The 13,461-nt window shown below is 33.8% G+C and overlaps 1 protein-coding gene across 4 annotated transcripts in view; it reads left to right on the top strand.

Annotated features, from left to right (window-relative positions):
* The window catches only part of LOC115215027, a 106,289-nt gene that overhangs the window by 36,484 nt on the left and 56,344 nt on the right, over positions 1 to 13,461 (top strand). For all 4 annotated transcript variants that reach the window (XM_036502432.1, XM_036502441.1, XM_029784160.2 and 1 more), the window contains exons 5-7: positions 3,445 to 3,499; positions 8,911 to 9,037; positions 13,084 to 13,149. In XM_036502432.1, the coding sequence (XP_036358325.1) occupies positions 3,445 to 3,499; positions 8,911 to 9,037; positions 13,084 to 13,149 (248 nt within the window). The remainder of the gene's footprint in view (positions 1 to 3,444; positions 3,500 to 8,910; positions 9,038 to 13,083; positions 13,150 to 13,461) is intronic.

The following is a 13,461-nucleotide window of genomic DNA, read 5'->3' as shown; positions in this document are numbered from 1 at the left end:
AGCCTTTTATATTTTCTTTCCCTGTTTATTTCTGTGTTCCTTTCTGTCAAAGAGCATAGACTCAAACCGTAAAAGACTTTCTCACTTCCCAAGTGTTAAACTAATACATCTGTTTGTTGTTTACACACCCATCTTCATCTTTTGTTTTTTTGTAAATTCTCACTATATATATATATGCACAGGAGTGGCTGTTTGGTAAGTAACTTGCTTATGAAACACATGGTTCTGGTTTCAGTCCCACTGAGGAGCACCTTGGGCAAGTGTCTTCTACTATAGGCTTGGGCCGACCAAAGCTTTGTGAGTGGATTTGGTAGATGGAAACTGAAAGAAGCCTGTCATATATATATATATATGAGTGTATATGTTTTGTGTGTCTGTGTTTGTTTCCCCCACTATTGCTTGAAAACCAATGTTGGTGTGCTTACATCCCCATGATTTAGTGGTTCAGCAAAAGAGACCAATAGAATAAGTACTAGGCTAGCAAGGAATAAATCCTGGGGTTGATTTGTTCAACTAAAGGTGGTGCTCCAGCATGGCCACAGCCAAATGACTGAAACAAATTAAAGAATATATATGTGTGTGTGTATGTGTGAGTGTATTGTGTTTGCCCCCACCACCGCTTGACAACCGGGGCTGGTGTGTTTACATCCCCTCAGCAGTTAAGCAAAAGAGACTGATAGAAATACCAGGCTTAAAAAATTTTTTTGAAAAACCAGGTGTCAAGTCATTCGACTAAAATTCTTGAAGCTGGCGCCCCAGTATGGCCACAGTCTAATGACTGAAACAAGTAAAAGAATAAAAGAATATTGTCCATTTACATTGCAAATATTTTCACTGCAACTGAAGAATGTCTTTACTAAAAGAAAGCAACTTAATGGTTACTGTGTCATGCAGTGTGATTAAGAAGTTTACTTCACAACCACTTTGACCCAGCTTTGACCCTGTGATTGTCTTCTACCAACAATGCCTTGTGAGTGGAAGTTGAGAAGCAAACTGTGCAGAATCCTATCATGCAAGTGTGTGTGTGTGTGTGTGAAGGAATATCTTTTGATGTTATACATCAGCAAATAATGTAAGCATAAGCAAGAAAATTGAAAACTTGCTGCTCTTTAATAAGTTGCTTGTGATATTTGTATTGAATTAAGTTTTAGTGATGCGCTGTCACTTTTACCATAGAAATGCAATGAACAATGAAATACAATGAAATAACCGGCTTGGTAAGCAGTACTGCTATTGTTTACTAATTGCAGTTTAAAATAGATAAATAAATAAATGCCAAAATATTTACCACATGGCTTTGAAATATATAAAATTTTTATATTAAATATTTCTCATACAATACTAAATGTTTATATTGAATAACTATGTCATAATATTAAATTTTCACATATATTTTGTGGTAAAAAAATAGAATAGGAACATTGCTTTTCATTATTATTTTTCTTATTAGATATTCATGAGATAATGTAGTACCTATAACTTTTGCATGCCTTCTGACACTAATAAGATTGTTACAATTGATGTTCAGCTTTAATACCAGTAAGCTGATATGGAAAGAGTTCAAAATAGTAAACTAATGCAGAAAAGTAGAGGCTGCTAACAATAGATGAGACTATAAGAAGAAAATGCATGCCTAGGGGTCAGTCGTTGATGCCTCTTTCTCAATCATTTGCATTGCTTCCTTTTCCTTATGTGTGTAGTAACAGCACTGCCTCAGATAGTACACCAATGTGAGTTTCACTTTAGGTTTGTAGATGTTTGATAACTGGCTAGGACTGGAGTGTTACTTGGAACGAAAATGGAATCCAAGTCTTGGTGATGTCATTTTGGCAATGTTCCCTAAACAGAGACCTCAAAAGTAAATAGACACCTCTCATTATTCTGTGTTATCTGCATGGACGCTATTTGTTAGTATGATTCCCAAAGGGATTAAATCATTATAAACTGCATAAAGCATGCCTAATAAATACTAGATTAAGTATTAAGTGCACCAAATGATATTATTTAATTTCTAGAAATAAATCTTTCAAAAATGATGCTTTGAGATATCTGTATATTTACTTTTGAGATGTCTATGTATGAAGCCACTTTGAGGTGTGTGTGTGTTTGTGGAGCCATCAAAGATAGTGAGTTCAAACATGTAGTAACTTTGAAGATCTAACAGTATTATTGTCAATAATTATTATTAAATATTATCGGTGCCTGTTTTTTCATCCGCTTTCTGCTACCAACTTGTGAACGATGATGTGTTGACATGTTGAGGTATTTGGTATCTGCTGAGATTCCTGACCAGTGAGATGTAGTCACTATTTGTGAAGTAAATTTCCCTGAAGCTTTCTCTTTGTGGGAGCAGCAGTTCTGAATCAAGCAAAGATCAACATTGAGTGGCTAACATCTGAAATATTATCCAATACTCACAGTTCCTTATCAGTTGGGTAATACATCTGGTGGTGCATAAAACTTTGTAGTCTACAGAGGATTAGAAGTAGGCAGAAGAAGGACACTTTTGGAAAGACACAGGACTTAAGAAAGATAAACTAAACAGCTTATTACAGAGGAGTTCCAGCCCAAAGATTATGGTAACTTCCACAGAAGATGTGGTCTCATGTCCCATGGGCATCATATAAGCTTTTCTATCCAAAGGGTTTTCAACCTAGTAATAACATGTGATTGTTCATAGCTTTATCTTCTTCAATATTCACCATTCCACAAAAGAATTATTTCATTCTACATGTCAAAAGCATCATCAGCTGAGCCATCCAAGATGCATGCAAAGTTTTGCTGAAGGACAGATCTGGATATCTGTTAACCCATAATGAGGATCCTCATGTCACTTTTCTTAAGCCAGGAAGAGTTGGAAGTTTTCCTGTCTGGTTATTGTGACAAAAAAGATTGAATATAGACAAGATTGAAAAGATTAGAAGATATAAACTTTGGGGCTTTTTAAAATTTCACCAAAAGAGGGAGGTGAAAATGATGAGGGAAATGGTTTGTTCAAGGAAATTAGCTGAAGGGCAAGTGAAAATAGTAAAATCTAGCCCAAAAGAACAGGTCTATTGACTGCATGTACCTATAGGTTACAAAGCACAGCCAGGAGAGGGTATTTGCTCTTGATAGTCAGAGTAGTCCAGGTTGTGTGGGATCCTTGTTTGGTGTCTGGTAGCTATCTCCTACTGAGAAGTTTCGTTTCATTTTTATTTTATACTTTTTTTTCTGGGGAGTTTTTGTGCAATTGATTCATGGAAAGACATATTGTTTTTGTAATTTGTCTTCATAATGATCTCATATTCATCACCCTCATGACAAATAAAATAAATCATTACCAACACCACCACCACCACCACTACTACTACACATCTTAACTTTCATGTTTATATAAGAAATTAACATTGAAATATATTTTACTGCTCTTACATTTTCTTATTAAACAATTGCTGTTTACAGGAAAGTCTTGATAAAGAACTCCACGATGCACTTCAGAATAAAAAGGAAGAAAGTGGTAAATTTTCACTATACAATCTATTTACTCAATTTGTATGAACAAATGCATATTACAGATACACTCAGACACAAATGTAAATACATGCATATATGTATGTGTATGTGTGTGTGTGTATATCTATATATATATATATATATATATATATTGTATCTTTATATAAGCTTAAAGCTTATGTCTCGTGCAGATAGGAAAGCCTTCTTTTTTCTGTCAAGGGCTTATATGCCCCATTATTAGACTATTTTCCTTAGTCATTGCACAGTGATCGGCATAAGCTTTAAGTTTATCTAAAAAATACCATTATTATTATTTACAGAATTGTAAAATACGGTGCCGTATAACAAAAGCATTCACACCAAAAGCAAATATATATATATATATATATATATATATATATACCAGAGTAAGCACATAAATGCAAAACAAGGTGGAAAAAATAGTACTTGAATACCAGAGGTAGAGTAATATGCTTTATTAAAAAGGAGCAAAAATATCACAAAAACTGTTACTCAGAGTTTCATGTTCCCATTCGTTGGACAGTTTTGTTTAGAATGGAGCAAGATAAAATTATATGCAGAAATATAATTACTTTGAAAGATACACATTTGAAATCGGTCCTTTCAGCTAACAGCCTTTCCAATAACCGGTTGCATGAAATAACAAATTGCAGTTTAAAATCATATTATTATAAAAATCAAAGGAAGCTTTAAATCAAAAATAGCATATAAAGAAGGAAAAGGCCTAAATACCCAGAGTAAATAATTAGCTGTAAAATATTAATAAATTAAAAGATATATCCGTTTAAAAAAATTTTTATACTAGATCACATATACATTTAGCAATATATACACATACCAAACAATCTATAATATACGTATATACACTAAAAATACAGATGCAGGTACATGGCTACATACATATACAGACATATATAGGCAAGACATAAATATATACAAATGCATATATATGTATGCACGCACACATATGCACGTGCACAAAATTTGCTGGTGTATGCTTATATAAGTTAGTTGTTACAGGCTAAAGAAAGAAAAGGGCAAAATCAGAGAATAACAAGTGGTGGGGGAGAAAGAAAAAAGGGGAAATGAAGAAAATGAAATAAAAGAAAGAGAAGCAAAATTAGAGAGAGTGGAATAATGGCATTTGAAAAGTATCTAGCAAACGTTAGATACTTCGTTCAGCTTGCGAAATGAACACATAAAAATGCACACATAAAATTACATGTATCTCTACATAAATACAAACATATATACAAATACACACACATATAGACATGCATACAAATATACAAAAAATATGTATGCAAATACATGCCCACATATATAAATGTATATATACATATATATATATAAATATGTATATATATGTATATATATATATACATACACATACCTACAATACATGCACATAAATATATAGAGACATATCTTCACATCAAGATAAATATATACATCATATTGTATATACGCAAACAATTTTCAAAAAACTATCTGGTATATATAATATTAAAATGTTAAAATAAGGAAACTGGAAAATAAATTGATATAACATAATTAAATGCATGAGTTAACAATAAAAATAAACCTCAGCGAAGCTTAAGCTTAAATTTGTAAAACCGTCAAAGGTTTTCTTAAAAGTGAAGTCGAAATATGCACTAACATTGCAATACCAAATAACTATAAGATGTAAAGTCAAATTCAAATGCAACAATCAAAATTTTCTGAAAGTCAAAACATTTTACCCATATGGTATTTTATCGGTTGACATTTTAAACCTCATAGTCTACAAGAATTTAAGAGCTCACGTCTCTGGTTCAAAGCATGTTTGGCCTGGAACAGGATGAAGAACTTTTCTGAGAGGCAAAGATTACATTTCATAGGTCTTTTATAAGCGCATGTCTGTGTGATGATGCTTTTTGTAGAACTTCCCAGGTTACATTGAAAGGACAGGTGTTAGTCTCTTTCAATTCCCAGATATGTTTTGTAAGACTTGTTATTGTCTTATTCTCAGGGTATCGGAAATAATTTCGGCAGGAATAGAATTGAGTCTTGAATGAATTTTCTGAAGCTCCTGTGTACGTTTTATATTCTTGTAAGCCATCTTACATATTAAGCAACACTAATAATAAATAAAAAAACAAAAATAAACAAGCTTTTGACAGTTTTATAGATATTTCAAAATTATGATGCTAGGTGTTTCCATTTTGTTCAACCCCTGTGTATGTATGTATATATATATAGATGTGGGTATGGTAAAAGTAGACCAGAAACAGGGAAAGGCAGTGTTGAAGTGGTGGAGAAGTTATGGGGAGGCAGTGAGAGAATAGGTAGTGGAAAGCAAATGATGAATGGCAGTACATGGATGAGAGGAGAGATATGAATGGTAGGGTGATGTTTGAAATGATTGAAATAGACACAAATAGAATGATAAAGATGAACCAATTCAGTCTCTTGTACACAGCCCTAGTGAAGGATAGAAGAAGTAGGGGCTGGCCATTCATAGTTTGCAAGCTTTATAGGTAATGAGGAAATGAGAGATGGAGAAGTATGAGTGATTTGAGAGACAAGCTGATTGATATAAATGAAGAGATGGATGAAAGGGTGAAGATTAGTGAAGGTGAAAACAGTTATGTCATTAAATTTGTAAGGAAATTTCACCTACAAGACAGTTCAACCATAAAAAATTTCTATAAAATTTTTAATTGTCCTAATTCTCAAATATATTTTCAATTTTTATTCTGTATGTGAATTATTGGTAACATTAGTAGCCAAGGTGTCGTTTTGACATTTCATATTATGTTGAAGAAAAATTGTTTATGTATAGTCTTTTAAAGGTGATCAACTTGTCACTAGAAATTTTTTGTTGTCTGTTTAATTTTGTTCAGTTGTAGTAAAGAGACATCAAAAAAGTGTTAGTTAAAAAAAGATAGTCAAAAAAATTTGAGAATTATTGCTGTATAAGATATTTATGAGTACCTCAAATTATATGTGAAATGGCTAATAGTATAAGTGAAAAATAAAGGAACACTGGTATGACTGCAGTGACAAGAAGCCAGCATCAATACTTTACCAACATGCTGAAGATAAGTATGGTGGTTTGATAGATAACATTAAGACAAAATTATTTGCTATACATTTGCATGATCCAACATTTAGACAAGTTAGGTAAGCATTACACATACTAGAGACAGAATCCTAACTCACCCACTCCCTCAACAGAAAGTAAAAATGAAATAACTGCAACCCAACGACTACCACAACCCAGATGTTAATAACACCACTTCAACCCAACCACATTGACAATAGATACAACCAGAGGTAGGCACCGTTAATCGAAAAATCAACTTTATTAATCATTAATCCGTTAATTCTTTGAAATGTAATAGAAGTTAGCGTTAACTGTTATTGAAAAAATGTGTAACTACAGTTTAATACTCCACCGATTTGTTGCCTCATAACTTCCAGAAAAATGCATAATTTTTAACGAAACTGTCACCAAATAATCACTTATATCCTGTAGATTGAGTGTATGTAAAGATTTGTTGGAAAACAATTTTCTGAGGAGTTCTGGAAAATTCATACAACCCGACATTTCCCCCTCATAACTTTCTGGAAAATAGGCATTTTTTAATGAAATTTTATACAAATACATTTCAAATGGTGTAGATTATGATTACAAAGAAATTTGTAGGCAAATTTTTTGGAAGGGGGTGGGGGAAGGAGTTTCTAGAAAATGGAGTTTCAGATCAGACGGCCCACATAAGCTGAAATTTCTCCATTTTGATAGGGATTTTCCCCAATGTTTTTCACCAGTCTTCAGAATAATGGGAGGCATCTTTTCATAAAAAAAGGAAAAGAATTTTGAAAATTTTTTTTTCACTCTCGCCACCCCATCACTTCCCCAGTTCAAAACAATTTTGGCCATTTTTTTTTCACTACACACTTAAAACCCATGAGAGAAACATTTTTGGTTTTTAAAAAATTGTTAATAATTTCAGAGGAAAATGTGTGATTTAAGGGAGATCTGGCTGTTGTTTCTAGCACATCCCAAAACCTCCCACCTCATTTCTTTCTCACTCACATATCTATTGATAATTTTCTACCCATAAACAAATTTTTCTGGAATGATGATGTCGAAGTAACACACATGTAGTCCCAATTGAGCAAGGCTGTGTTATGTGTGTGTAAGAAAAAGACACCTAAAAGCATCTTTAGTGTTCATATTAATCTATCAAATGTAATGCTTTTTTTGTTCATGTTATTTTGAATTATTCATGTTCAAGAGGGGTGTCCACAATATTTGCTTGTAACTTTGTAAATTTTTTACATACATATTTGAAATTTTGTCAGTGGGTGCTTTATATACCACTAGTTTATAGTTATGTAATTTTAGCTGATCTTGCTGAGTGAATTTGACTTTTATGGGCAGGTAAATTTGATTAACAGGTGTAAAAGCAATAACATTATGGATAAACACTAAAATTGAAATTATTAATGATTCTTACTTGTTTGATTTGTTACTAAAATTATCCCAGATGGCAACCGACAAAAATGTTGCCACTTTTCAAGACAAGGTACATTGATTTGAATAAATTAAAATACAGGTATAATTGGTACAAGATTTTATTCTTTCAGTAAATATTTCGTATCTCAGTGTAGAATAATTTTTTTCCACAGTTTTTTTTAATGCATTCAGCATATCTGACCTCCAAAACCACTACAAGCCACTTTTTTCTGGAAAAGAAAGGTAGGAGAGGTGGTTGAGACTTTGAAGTTTCCCACCAAAGGAGTTTTGTTTCATGGGTCTTTTTTTCTTTCCTGATTATTTTGCATGCTTTCAATAAATGTGACATCGAAAATCATGCGTAAACGGCCCCTTTTTCCAGAAGAGAAAGTACTTAGTTACTATTTCTAGCATGCCCTGCTACCATGTAACAGCTGTTTGTGTTCACATCAAAATATTTACCAACTATTTTCCTTCCATTTATTTTTCCCACTTTATGGAAGTCAATATTTTCTCTGTTGACATCCACCTCAGTTAATTTTGCTTTATTCCTATCTCTGTGCTTTCTGGAAGAAAAGCCCTTACATTATCTCAAAGCTACAAGAAGTCACTTATTTGGGTTAATGGACTTGAGTTAACAGAAGCTAAATGTAATGGAAGTTAATTAGTCCAATAATAATTTTCAAAGTTAACTTAAAAGTGAAATCATTAACGATTAACGGACTTATGCCCAGCTCTGAGCACAACGATAAATAAAAATACAAATTTATGCAATTTGATATAACATAACTTATAACATTACAATATTACACTACCTCAGGACAAAAATTATATATACATACATTGAATACATGCATGCCTATATGCAGCTCTTCTCATTTCTTTTCTAGAATCTAGTGAAGATGAGGATAACCTGCACAACCACTTCATCACTCCACCTAATCTTCACATGTTAAGTGAGATGTTTCTCTGCAATGGAGTACGACACATTTTTGATTTCCTGGCTGTGTTGCAGCTGTAAGTTTCTAAAACGTTTTTCTTTTCTCTACATTACTTCAATATCAATAAGGAAAATTCTACACCATCTTTTGATCTTACAAAAATAGCAGCCAAATCTCAACCTCCCTATACTAACTTAAGTAAGGGAAGGACATACAGGCAATGTAGTGATAGATATACCAAAAAATAGGATAGTCACTAGTTGAAAGCCTTTAATCATAGGTCTTCTCTGTCAGAGTTTACATGGGATTAAATAATGGCAACAAGTTTAATGTTCCATCCTAGAACAATTTTTGTTCACTTAAGTAATTCTACTCCCCAGATGTGTGTAAAATAAAAGTAACTTATTTACTTGTTTCGATCACTGCCTTGATGAATTTTAGTCAAATGAATCGACCCCAATAATTCGTTTTTTTTAAACCTGATACTTATTCTAAGAGTAAATGCTCAGTAGATAGTCTATGAAACTCTGAGGCCATTCTATATGAGGTAGAGGTGGTATCCACCAGTAACAGCAGCAATGGCAGTGATAGCAGCAGCAACAACAACAGCACCAGTAATGTCTCTACTAGTAACAACAGCGACAGCAGTGGTAGCAGCAGCAACACCACTAACATAAGGACACATGCATGGAAATATGTTGGAGCAACAGAGAGCCTCTTTAAGCTGTGATTTGGAGTTAGCAATCACACCTTGATCCATTGGCTAGAATTAAGAAGTTTTATTTTGGGGATACATCTACTCTCACATTATCAGAAAACTGATTTAAGTTCACTGGGTGACATAGTGCATTATCTAAAAGAAGCAATGCTTTGTTGGAAAGAATTATGTCTGGCACTGTACCTTTCTACAATAAGATAAAAAAAAAAGAAGTTTATAATAAAAATCACTCTTCAGAAAGGCTCTTTGTCATTCATGCCTTCATTTTTGAAAGCTAGATTATAGGTAAGTTAAATTTTGAGTAACCCATGAAAGTAAGATTATGGTTTTGATTCCTGGGCCAGGCAATATGTTGTGTTCTTGAGCAAAACACTTCATTTCACATTGCTCCATTCCACTCAGCTGGCAAAAGGGAGTAATCTTGCAATGGACTGGTGTCCTATCCAGTGGGGGTAGAATATATATTTCTTTACTACCCACAAGGGGCTAAATACAGAGGAGACAAACAAGGATAGACAAAGGGATTGAGCCGATTACATTGACCCCAGTGCGTAACTGGTACTCAATTTATCGACCTTGAAAGGATGAAAGGCAAAGTCAACCTCGGCGGAATGGAGGTAGAATATATATGTCACAGAGTCCAGGAAACCAGCATTATGAGCCTATGGCTCAGGAAGGACCTCTGATCATTTTGATTTACTATATATATATATATATATACATACAGCAGGCTTCCACACAGTTTCTCTCTACCAAATTTACTCACATGACATTGACAGGTCTGGAGTTTACGGGAGAAAACACTTGCCTAAGGTGCTGCATAGTGGGACTGAACCTGAAACCACATGGTTGCAAAGCAAGCTTTAACCCTTTAGCATTTAAATCAGCCATATCTAGCCCAAATATTCCACCTGTTCTATGTTCAAACAAGCCAGATCTGGCCTCCTACACTTATCTTATAATGTTATTTTTAAAATAAATAACCAAGATAATGCACAATTAATCAATAATATGAATACACCAATTTGTTTTTTGTACATACCTGAAGTGTGTGTCACACTTAACAGAAAGAAATTGTTGAAAGAAATTTTGTTGCTTAAATAAAAAATTTTAACTAGATCTCTTGTAATTTCTGGAAGAGATTTGAAAGCACCACCTATGTGTTGTATTACTACTTCTCAACACCCATGCTTACTTTTCCACTGAAGCAGCAACGATCTTAATAGGAAGATTAAGTTACTTAAGGGAGAAAGGAAGTGAGAAAGAAAAAGAGAGATAGTGAGAGGGAATGGCTGAATTCCTTTGAATTCCTTTCTACGATTGAACTGAAATTGACCCCTGGCTGTTAAAGGCCCAACCACACACACACACACACACACACACACACACACGTACGCGCACGCACACATTTGTTTTAAGTCTTCTACCCATTTGAATTTGGCCATACACCAGATAACATGTTAAGTCTTATGTTCCAAAATTTAAATTTTGAATTTGTTTTAATTATAAAATTACTCCTCAGCTAAAGAACATCTTTTGGCTTTCTCTTTCTATATTTTTGTTAAGTTACAATTTCTCTGTTTTGGTCAGGATTTTTCCAATTTCTTTTTTTTTTTTTGTATCAAGTAATGGATGAAAACATTAAAAAAATTAAATTCATAGAGCCGAACAAAATCAAAAATATTAATTCTATTTTTTCTCTTCCTTTAATACTAACAAGAGCATAGTATGAGAGAGATTTGGCTGTTATTTCTAGCAAATTGAACAACCACACAGAGTTGTTCAATTGGCTCATTTGTTGATGTGTATAAGTAAACAAAAACTAAAAGACACACACACAGACATACATATGAATATATTTTTGTTTGTACCCCCACCACTATTGCTTGACAACCGATGTTGGTATGTTTGCATCCCTGTAACTTAGCTGTTCTTCTGAAGAGACTGATAGAATAAGCACCAGGCTTACAAGAAATAAGTCCAGGAGTCAATTTCTTTGACTAAAGGGTGGTGCTCCAGCATGGCCATCGTTAAATAACTGAAACACGTAACAGAATAAAAGAATAAAACGTTCCATATCACTAAACCAAGAGGGTTCTCTGAATATATACGATGTATTTTAAGGCTAAATAGTAATACTGTTTATGTTTGCATAACTGAGATATTTTGATTGGATGAATATAGTTATCGGTTTTACCCTTCTTTCTATATTCTGTAACTGTCACAATATACTTTTCTACTATAGGCACAAGTCCTGAAATTTTTGGTGGGAGAAGGCCAGTCAATTAGATTGACTCCAGTACGCAACTAGAGCTTAATTTATTGACCCCAAAAAGATGAAAGGCAAAGTCGACTTTGGTAGAATTTGAACTCAAAATGTAAAGACAGATAAAATACCACTAAGCATTTCGCCCAATGTGCTGACGCTTCTGCTAGCTCACCACCTTTAACCATCACGCTATAGAAACATTTCTCATGGCACCAGCACACAATTTACAGATGCTTACATTTTTTATATTTTCCGTGAAATTTTACGAGTCCAGCTAGTATAAAATAATGTTAATAAATAAGCATTGCATTTGACAGAATAATCTGAATGCTAAAGGGTTAAACACAGGCATGCCTACACTTATGAAAAATAAAAACAGAAATAAAAATCTATAATCTGTCTGGTTTCTGTGTCATTGTTAAGAAAATAACTATAAATGAAATATTAATGTTTACATATAGGCAGAGGTATAGCTGTATTGTAAGAAGCTTGCGAGCTGGCTGAAATGTTGGCATGCAGAGTGAAATGCTTAGCGGTATTCATCTGCCATTACGTTCTGAGTTCAAATTCCGCCGAGGTCAGCTATGCCTTTCATCCTTTCAGGGTTGATAAATTAAGTACCAGTTACGTACTGGGTTTGATGAAATCATGTAATCGACTTGATTCCTTTGTCTCTCCTTGTTTGTCCCTTCTATGTTTAGCCCCTTGTGAGTAATAAGGAAATAAGAAGCTTGCTTCCCAACCACATGGTTCCAGGTTCAATTCCACTGTGTGGCACCTTGGGAAGCCTCAGGATAACCAAAGCCTTGTGAATGGATTTGGTAGAAAGTAACTGAAAAAAGACTGTCATATATAAATATTCATGTATGTGTGTCTTTGAGTCTGTGTCCTCCATCACTGCTTGACAACTGATGCTGCTGTGCTTACATCTCTGTAAACTAGCAGTTCAACAAAAAGAGACCAATAGAATAAGTACCAGGCTTAAAGAAAACAGAAAAATTATTGGAATCATCTCATTCAATTAAAAATTCTTCAAGGTGGTGTCCCAGCATGGCCACAGTCTAAAGACTGAAACAAATTAAAGATAAAAGATGTGGTCTACAGTGTAAAACTTAAAGATATTGTTTGTTTGCAGGTCTTCAGTATTGATTGGTTATTGTCTGGCTGGTAGTGAATCATACTCTGAAATACTACATATAGAGTGAGTATATTTTTCTTTGAGCTTTTTATAGGCCTCTAAATGTGAAGGTGTGTAGCTTGGTGGTTAGGGGTATTCAGTTCACAATCGTAAGGTTGTTAGTTCAATTCCCAGCAACATGTATCCTTGAGCAATATTACTCCAATCCATTTTGCTGGGTAAAATGAATTTTACCTATATTTTATTATATTCTGTGTCACACTGAATCTCTCTGAGAATCACATTAAATATATGTTTGTTTGTGGAATGCTCGGCCACTTATGCATTAATTTCATGAGCAGGCTGTTCCATTGATAAGATCAGCTGGAACACTCA

Source organism: Octopus sinensis, linkage group LG1 (genome assembly GCF_006345805.1).
Source record: "Octopus sinensis linkage group LG1, ASM634580v1, whole genome shotgun sequence".
In the NCBI taxonomy this organism is placed as follows: Eukaryota; Metazoa; Mollusca; class Cephalopoda; order Octopoda; family Octopodidae; genus Octopus; species Octopus sinensis.
Note: the sequence above shows the minus strand (reverse complement) of the source record. Positions and strands in the feature narration are given on the sequence as shown.